This window comes from Myotis brandtii, unplaced genomic scaffold (genome assembly GCF_000412655.1).
Source record: "Myotis brandtii unplaced genomic scaffold, ASM41265v1 scaffold29, whole genome shotgun sequence".
Lineage (NCBI taxonomy): Eukaryota > Metazoa > Chordata > Mammalia > Chiroptera > Vespertilionidae > Myotis > Myotis brandtii.
In genome coordinates, this window is record NW_005361075.1 from 2049706 (window position 1) to 2058133 (window position 8428).

Here is an 8428-nt window from a genome sequence, read left to right on the forward strand (position 1 = left end):
TTTATGACCAAAGCAAATTAATATCCCCATAATGGCAATTGTGGTGGACTTGTGGGGAAAAATAGGACCATAATGTTTATGTGTTTATGCGTTTTTAATATTTATAGGTTTGATGTTATAGCCCTAATCCTAAAGAGAATAGGTGTGCCTGAGATTAGCTCATTGTTAAGGAGGTTATAGGCATGAAGAATTTCTGCTAACTACCCAAGCTCATAAATGCCTCCAAATGGCTTTTTCCATTTTTATGGGGCCAATCCTCAGATCCCCACACACATAAAAGGGGTGAGAGGAATCCACTAGCCTCAGAGGGACTCCCAGCTCCAGCTCACCCCACACTCTGCAATTGCTGCTTTGCTCTCATCCAGGAAGCCATCATGTCTTGCCGCTCCTACCGAGCCAGCTCTGGTCGCCGTGTGGGCAACTTCAGCTCTTGCTCAGCAATGGCCCCGCAGAACCTGAACAGGTTCCGAGCCAGCTCCGTCTCCTGCAGGAGTGGGTCTAGCTTCCGAGGCCTTGGCAGTTTTGGTAGTCGGAGTGTCATCACCTATGGATCATGCTCACCCCGGATAGCAGCTGTAGGCTCTCGTCCCATCCACTGTGGAGTTGGCTTTGGTGCTGGTGGTGGGTGTGGTGCTGGTCTAGGGTTTGGAGCCAGCAGTTGCCTTGGCTATGGCTTTGGTGGCCCTGGCTTTGGCTACAGAGTTGGAGGAATTGGAGTCCCAGCAGCCCCATCTATCACAGCAGTGACTGTTAACCAGAGCCTGCTAACCCCTCTCAACCTGGAGATTGACCCCAATGCTCAGAGGGTGAAGCGAGATGAGAAGGAGCAAATCAAGACCCTCAACAACAAATTTGCTTCCTTCATTGACAAGGTACAGTTCAATCCTTGGGTCTGGGATGGTAAGAGCTAAAATGCATTGGGTGTTCTTTCCCTTAAGAAGAAATAGCCCAGGCCTAGGGCATTGACCTTGACCCCAAGATCCTTTAGGTGTCAACCAAAGGTATTGCAGTATGATTTCTGGAACACTCTGCTGTAGAACTAGGATGGGCCTGAGGAGCACTGCATGGAGGGCTAGACTAACACAGAGGTTGCATCTTTTGGAGGAAAGAGGACCCTCCAGCCAAGTCTGAGGGCATCTGGACAAACTAAGACCTACTACCTAGTCACTTAGAACGATCTCCCAGATAGGTTGGAAACAGTAGGACTTTGGCCAGGTGTCACCTGATATAGGTTTAAAAGGTTTTATTCTTTGAGTCCCTCATGCTCTCTTTGAAGTGTTCATAGTTCCTGAGGCTGGGTGGCCACATCTGACCAGGCTTAGGAAATTGGATAATGGAGTTGAGTAATTTTTTTAGAAAACAAAGAATTCATATCTCCACATAGGTTATCCAGACTCAGCCCATTTGCCTAGATTGAGGGAAATAGTGGGGAACTACCATAGGTAGTCACTGATCTTCAGGCTGATGAGAGGAAGAGTGATGTGGAACTGACATCCCACAAACCATGTCTCCATGGAGTGGGGATGCTCTGATTGCATCTGAGATTGGAAACTCACTTCTGTGAGCCTTTTTAGTTTCCTCATCTAAAATGAGGGGCTGGAGCAAATGATCCCTAAGTTCTCCTCCAGCTCTACAAATCTCAGCTGATGGAATATCTGGGATGATGGGTATGACCTCTGACCTGAGAATTCCCACCTCCTAATGACATATCTTACCCCAAATGTACCTCACCCTCCTCCTCACTTCCTGCCAGGATGGCTGGCATCAGTTTTTAGGCATAGACAAACCCCAGCTCAGGCAGAATCAATCTTTCTAACTTCCCAGTGAACTGGTTTACACCTTTTTCAGAGAGCAGAAGGAGAAACGGTCCTCGGGTGCTTTGGTTCAAAAGCCTCTGTTTGTAGCTGAGCCTGGCTGAGCACGAAGAGGGGGTCACAGGCCTGCTCTTCCATGTTCTACTGAATTAGAGCAGGAATTAATGTCAACAGAGGAGAGAACAATGTCACCACAGTGTCGGGAGTCATTTCTGACCATCTGAACAACTGGTGGGCATGTAAGTGACTCTATCAAGCACTTCAATTGCCCTTTCTGTGCCCTTGTGGGTTTAGGTGCGGTTCTTGGAACAGCAGAATAAGCTTCTAGAGACCAAGTGGAACTTCCTCCAAGAGCAGAAGTGTGCCAAGAGCAACCTGGAGCCCCTCTTTGAGAGCTACATCACTAACCTGCGGAGGCAGCTGGATGCAGCCAGCAGCGACCGGGCCCGTCTGGAGGCTGAGAGGAACAACATGCAGGATGTCCTTGAAGGTTTCAAGAAGAAGTGAGTGGCATCTGGACCGCACTGACCAAGGACAGGCATGGGCTGGTCCCTAAAGCAGTGACCAAGCTCAGATGAGAGCAGCTGGAAGGGTCAGGGTTGAATGCTGGTTTCTATACACAGTCTGTAGACAGATGTGGGGGCAATGATATGTAAGGGAGCAGGAGGAGGCCCTCCATAGGTCCTGAGGAAAAAGGAGGCTTGTAATTGGGCATTGTTTTTTTCCTAATCCTCACTGTGGAAATGGGTGAGTTAGCCGCAGAAAAAAGAGCCCTCTGATTGTGAGAACAGTGCCCACATTCAGCAACAAGTTGGGTCCTACTTCCTCTCTGGTCATGTGCAATGACTCTAAATCTTTTCTAGCAGAGGAGCAAAGAAATGGACCATGTTTTCAGGCCCCACATCCTATTTGAGAATGTTAAAGGGATTTGGAGAAACTGAGAGCTACTGGTTCGTGTAAGGTCTTACAGAAAGGACAGAATGGCTGAGAACCTGTAGGTAACAACAGGAAGCTGTGCTCCTGGGTGGAGAAGAGAGGTCTTAAGAGACTCACCGGGAAGTTGGAAGTCATTGGCTCTCAGTTCAGAATGAGAACTCACTCTCCTAATTCTAATCTTCCAGGTACGAAGAAGAGGTGGAATTCCGGGCCAACGCTGAGAATGAGTTTGTGACTCTGAAGAAGGTAAGGGAAAGCAATAGGTAAACTTCTCCAGAAAGCAAATGTCCTTGAGACCCCTCCGGACACTGCCCAGGCATCCCTGTGCTGTCTCAGACCATTCACACAGAGGGGAACCCTTAAGGTCACACAAGGTCTCTTCGAGGTTCTAATTTGGTCTCAGATTATTTAAGATCAGTTAGATTATTTATTTATTTTTTAATCCATTGATATTTAGACAGAATGGAAGAGAGAGAAGAGGAAGGGAGGGAGGGAGAGAGAGAGAGAGAGAGAGAAACATCAATGTGAGAGAGACACAATCAGCTGCCTCTTGCCCTCATCCCAACCAGGGCCAGACTACAACTGAGGTACACACCCTTGACCAGGAATTGAACCCATGACCCTTCGGTCCATGGACCGACACTCTAACCATTGAGCAAACCAGCCAGGGCAGGTTAAATTGTATAGATGTCCTTTTATTATTTAGATGCCTGGGATTATCCAGATTCTCCTTGCCTCTAAATAAGCATCAGGAGAGATCCAGCGGCCCCAGGGGGGTGTTTATGCTGCAGCAGGAGAAGAGCCACAGTCACTGAACTGCAGTTCCACCCAGTGACTTTACCACCCATCCCATAGCCTGGCCTGGCCCTGTGGGACTGGTCTGATCTTCCCACCCATCCCCAGACTCCACCAAGGTGGGGGCGGGGGTTAAACAGTGCAAAGTAATATGCATCTTATCCTTCTCTCTTTTATGCAGGATGTGGACTCAAATTTCTTACATAAATCTGATCTAGAGGCCAACGTGGAAACCCTAGCTCAGGAAATTGACTTCCTGAAAACTCTATACATGGAGGTAAGGGCTCATCCCCTCTCGGCCATATGAGATCACTGCTTAGCCTGGACTCCCTGGGGGCTTCCCCTGAACTGGCACATTTTCTAACATTTGGTGTCATACATCTTTCCTCCCACTCAAATCTATATCCTCTATATGTCAATAGATCTATCAGTGGAGAAGGTTAGGTAAGCAGGCTTCTCAGCAGCCTGACTCAGATCTATGTATAAACTTCTTGGATCCATGGTACAACCCCTAGTTGACCAATCCAAAGATCGGGGTCTAGGAATATCACTTTCAATCTATTGATCAGAAGACTCTGGAAAACTGATTTGTTAGGAGAGGTAAAAAAAAAAAATCATGTTTGACCTAATTGGCCAAATGAACTAGCTCTCTTTTGCTTCATAAATGGTCTGTTTGGTCTGATACAGACCCAGCCAGAGCTGAATGTCTGGCTCTGAATGGAAACCCTAAAGAAAGCTCCCTCTGGAGCCATCACCTCGCAGGCCAGTTCCATGCCCCCTGGTTCTGTTAAGGACTTGAGGTGTAAAATTCCTAGACCATCATGTTCTAAAATATTGTCAGCTCTCAATAATCCATGAATGGCACAGCCACTTTGAGGATAATCCAAAGAAAAGTGTATCCCTAGTATAGCTCTCACTCTTCTTCACCTAAAGTCTAGGCCCCCATGGTTTTAATATTCACCTAAGCAAAAGTTAGGGTGGTAAAGGGATGTCTCTGAGTACATAACAAGACTTTAAAGTCAAACAGAAGTGGTTCTTGGCCATGCCTTTTTCTTCACCTTTGGTTTGGATGGCCTGTCCCATAGCTTTGCTCTGAACAAACAAGCAATACTCTCTGCTCTTGACACTACATCCTGGGGACCCTGTGGCAGCATCCTGGCCACTGATGGGACTGAGTCCCTCTCTCTTACTGATCCTCCAACACAGGAAATCCAGCTGCTGCAGTCACACATCTCAGAGACCTCGGTCATTGTGAAGATGGACAACAGCCGGGACCTGGACTTGGATGGAATCATCACCGAAATCAAGGCCCAATATGAAGAGGTTGCCAGGCGCAGTCGGGCTGATGCTGAGGCCTGGTACCAGACCAAGGTGGGCAGAGGCAGGCTGGGAAGGGGTGTAGGTAGCCTTGGGGTGAGACTCAGGTACAACTAAGTGGGCCCCATGGAGGTGCGAGACCCCCAATTCAGTTGAAGCTGTGGTCTTGATCCAACCTTTGAGCCCTCAGAACATCCCCCTCTCCCCACCCCACCCCACAGTATGAGGAGATGCGGGTGACAGCTGGCCAACACTGTGACAACCTGCGCAACACACGGAATGAGATCAATGAGCTGACCCGCATGATCCAGAGGCTGAAGACAGAGATCGAGCACGCCAAGACTCAGGTGGGCAAAAGAAAATAGAGAAAGCCCCAGAGAAAGGAGAAGCAGGGCTCTGAATTTGGGGAGCTCCAAGTCTGATGATATAGGGGAGACCATCAGGACCCAGAAATGGAGGAATGGAGGGATTAGTACAAAAAGACTTCCTGGGAGAGGAAAATGTGGAAGGAAAGGAGGGTCTCCCATATAGAAGAAAACGCTTGGGGTCAACTTGAAGGAGCAGGTGGAGGGCAAAGAATAGTTTTACTCTGGTGCCCATGGCTCTTGGAGCAGCAGATATAAGGAAGTGCAAAGTCACTGGATTAGAAACTGAAAAAAAGCAATGCTTCACCTCTGTTGACATCAAACTGCAGGTTCACGGTCCCTAGGAAAGTAGCCACATGGGCTCCATCCCTGGCTTGGCACCAGGCTGTGTCCCCACTAACAGGCGGCAGTGTTTCTAGCCCCACCTAGGGATCCCCTAGTCTCTGCCAAAACCCACCAGCAAACTGCCCTCCCTGCAGCGGGCCAAGCTGGAGGCCGCAGTGGCTGAGGCGGAGCAGCGGGGTGAGGCAGCCCTCAAAGATGCCAAATGCAAGCTGGCAGATCTGGAGGGCGCCCTGCAGCAGGCCAAGCAGGACATGGCCAGGCAGCTGCGCGAGTACCAGGAACTGATGAACGTCAAGCTGGGCCTGGACATTGAGATCGCCACCTACAGGCGCCTGCTGGAGGGCGAGGAGATCCGGTGAGTGCTCACAGGGCACCAAGAGGGAATGAGGTCGGACTTGGACATCTGGACTAAGCAGCGGGGGAGGAGGGGACAGCGACCAGGTGAAGAAATGCTGAAATATCCATCTCCAGAAGTAAGAGAGCCTTTTCTGCAAATATTAGTTGGGTTGACCCTGGCAAGGGATTAGAAGATGACTCTAAGTCTGTGCCTCCTAAATGCAAGTTTGCAGACAGGCTGCATCAGAAACAGAGTTTTGCTTAATGTGGTTAGCTTGTTTAAAAGATTTAGTTAGCTTGTTAAATCGTTTTGGGGTAAGGTCTAGGAACATGTCACTTTTCAAAGCTCTCTGGATGCTTGTACAGCTGGGTGAAAACCACTGGTCCACTGGTCTACTCAGCCAGGAAAGCCCTTCTGAGAGCAAGCGGGTTTCCAGAGAACAACACTACTTGTGAACTGACTTATTTCTTTCTCTCTCCAGGATCTGCGAAGGTGTTGGACCAGTAAACATATGTAAGAAACTGAAGTCTTTTCCTCTACACATTTCTCTCCTGATGCCCTTCAAAACTTTTCCTTTAAACTCAGGCCCACATTGGGGTCAGGAGCCCATGGCTGGGCTGGCCAGGACAGTCAGGGGAGCAGGGACCATCTGGCCCCTGGACTAGAGAATCCCCTTAGCAGAGGTCTGAGTTCTCCCCTGAGCCTACCCTCCCCAGGGTATGCAATCACCAAGGTTTGCAGGGCCTCCTGGGTGGGAGAGGGTTCCAGAAGAGCAGCAGCCCTTTCATTTTTAGTGGCCTTGTCCCGTAAGGACAAAAGCCAGGGGAGGAATGAAAGACATCTGCCAGGGAGTTCCCTACACCCTGATGGCAGGGGATGGGACAAAGCTGAATGGAAGTCCCCCTGCTGCTGCTGCTGCTGCTGCCAGACAAAGTATTGGTTGTACCCAAAGCATGCAGGGCACCATGCTTGGCACTGCATGGTGGAGGCACAAAGAAGGTGAGCCCCAGCCCCTGCCTCTAGAATTATAATCTTCTTGAGAAGATGAGTCCTATCCACTGTCAGCCTACCCCTCAGAGCAGCCCTGCGGGGAGGAACAGGCACTGGCCACCCCCTTTCACTCACTCAGAGAAAATACGTGGTTTGCCAGAAGTCACATAGTCAGTGGCACAACCAGAATTCAAACCCAGATCTCTGACTCCAAAAGCACAAATATACACAGATGTGAGGTTGAACGGAGTATAACCTGGGTGGGTCAGAGCTGCAAGTGCTTGGATGACAGTGACCACCAAGAGGGGTGGGCAACCACGATGGCTTTCTGCAGGAGTCAGGCTTGAGCGGAGATCAGAACAGAACTTACAAGGGACTCTTATTGGAGGGGCCATGTGGGAACCACTGAGGGGCAGGGAGTAATTGGAAGACAGAAGCCTAGTGGTTTATAAAGGCTACTGCTCCCACTGTCTGGATCATGCAGCTCACTGTACTCTCAACAAAACAGCGTGACTGGCCAGATATAAATGAGAACCAACCTATGGCTCTACACAAACATCTGGGGTATTGACTGAATCCTTCCATTTACTCTGAATGTTTGACTAGCAGAGTCACAGCCTTTGAGTCACCCAGACAAGAGAAGAAGTGGATATTGACTGTGTAGACAATAGGGACCACCTCCACCCAGGGCCCTGACCTCCCACCCCACAGAGGGAGCATGAAGGCCATGCAGCCTCACTGATGATCTCTCCCTCCTGCAGCCGTGAGCAGCTCCCGCGGTGGCCTGGTGTGTGGGCCTGAGCCCCTGGTCTCCAGCTCTACCCTCTCCCGCGGCAGAGTCACCTTCTCTGGCAGCAGCATCCGTTCTGGTGGCGTCTGTGGCTCCAGTCTGGGTGGGGCCCAGGTCATCATGGGCAGCGGGGACCTGCTCAGCACAGGCTCCCGGGGAGGCTCGGTGCTGATGAGAGAGTCCTGCACCCCCTGCCCCCCCAGCATCCCCTGCCCGCTGCCCACCGAAGGCGGCTTCAGCAGCTGCAGTGGGGGCCGCAGCAGCCGAGGTTCCAGCGTCCGCTTTGTGTCCACCACCACCACCTCCCGCCGGACCAAGTACTGAGAGTCTACTATGGCCAGCCAGCCACTGCCCTGGGAAGAACCATCTCAGTGTCCCCTGCTTCTGTCCCCAAGGCGCCTGGGCCCTGGGCTGTGGGGGCTTCCCCTCCTACCAGGAAGGGACACGGCTCTGCCCGGCCTGTCTCCTCTCGGGGATACTCTTCTCTGCCTGGATGCTCCATCCACAGCCCCATCCAGATGGGTTTCTCCCTGACTCCCAGTGTCCTTCCTTTGGCTCACTCCTCACCATCCATCTGAACAGCTTCAAGAATTCAGATTCGATACAATTACAAAAATCTGTGCCTGGGGAGAATAGGCACAGTCCAAAGCCAAAAAGAATGTCATTGGGCACCATGGCCATCCCAGCTTTGGACTAGTTTGGAGAATGGAAAGTTGACTGTCCATACTGCAGCTGGGCC

At 50.6% G+C, this 8428-nt stretch overlaps 1 protein-coding gene across 1 annotated transcript; it reads left to right on the plus strand.

The window, feature by feature from the left end:
• Positions 1-374: 374 nt before the first annotated feature.
• On the plus strand, positions 375-8013 carry KRT84 (keratin 84, type II). Its single transcript, XM_005869226.1, has 9 exons — positions 375-872; positions 2109-2317; positions 2936-2996; positions 3727-3822; positions 4752-4916; positions 5084-5209; positions 5707-5927; positions 6391-6422; positions 7661-8013. Exons 1-9 carry the CDS (start codon positions 375-377, stop codon positions 8011-8013), a joined length of 1761 nt encoding a protein of 586 aa, XP_005869288.1.
• The last annotated feature ends 415 nt before the right edge of the window (positions 8014-8428 follow it).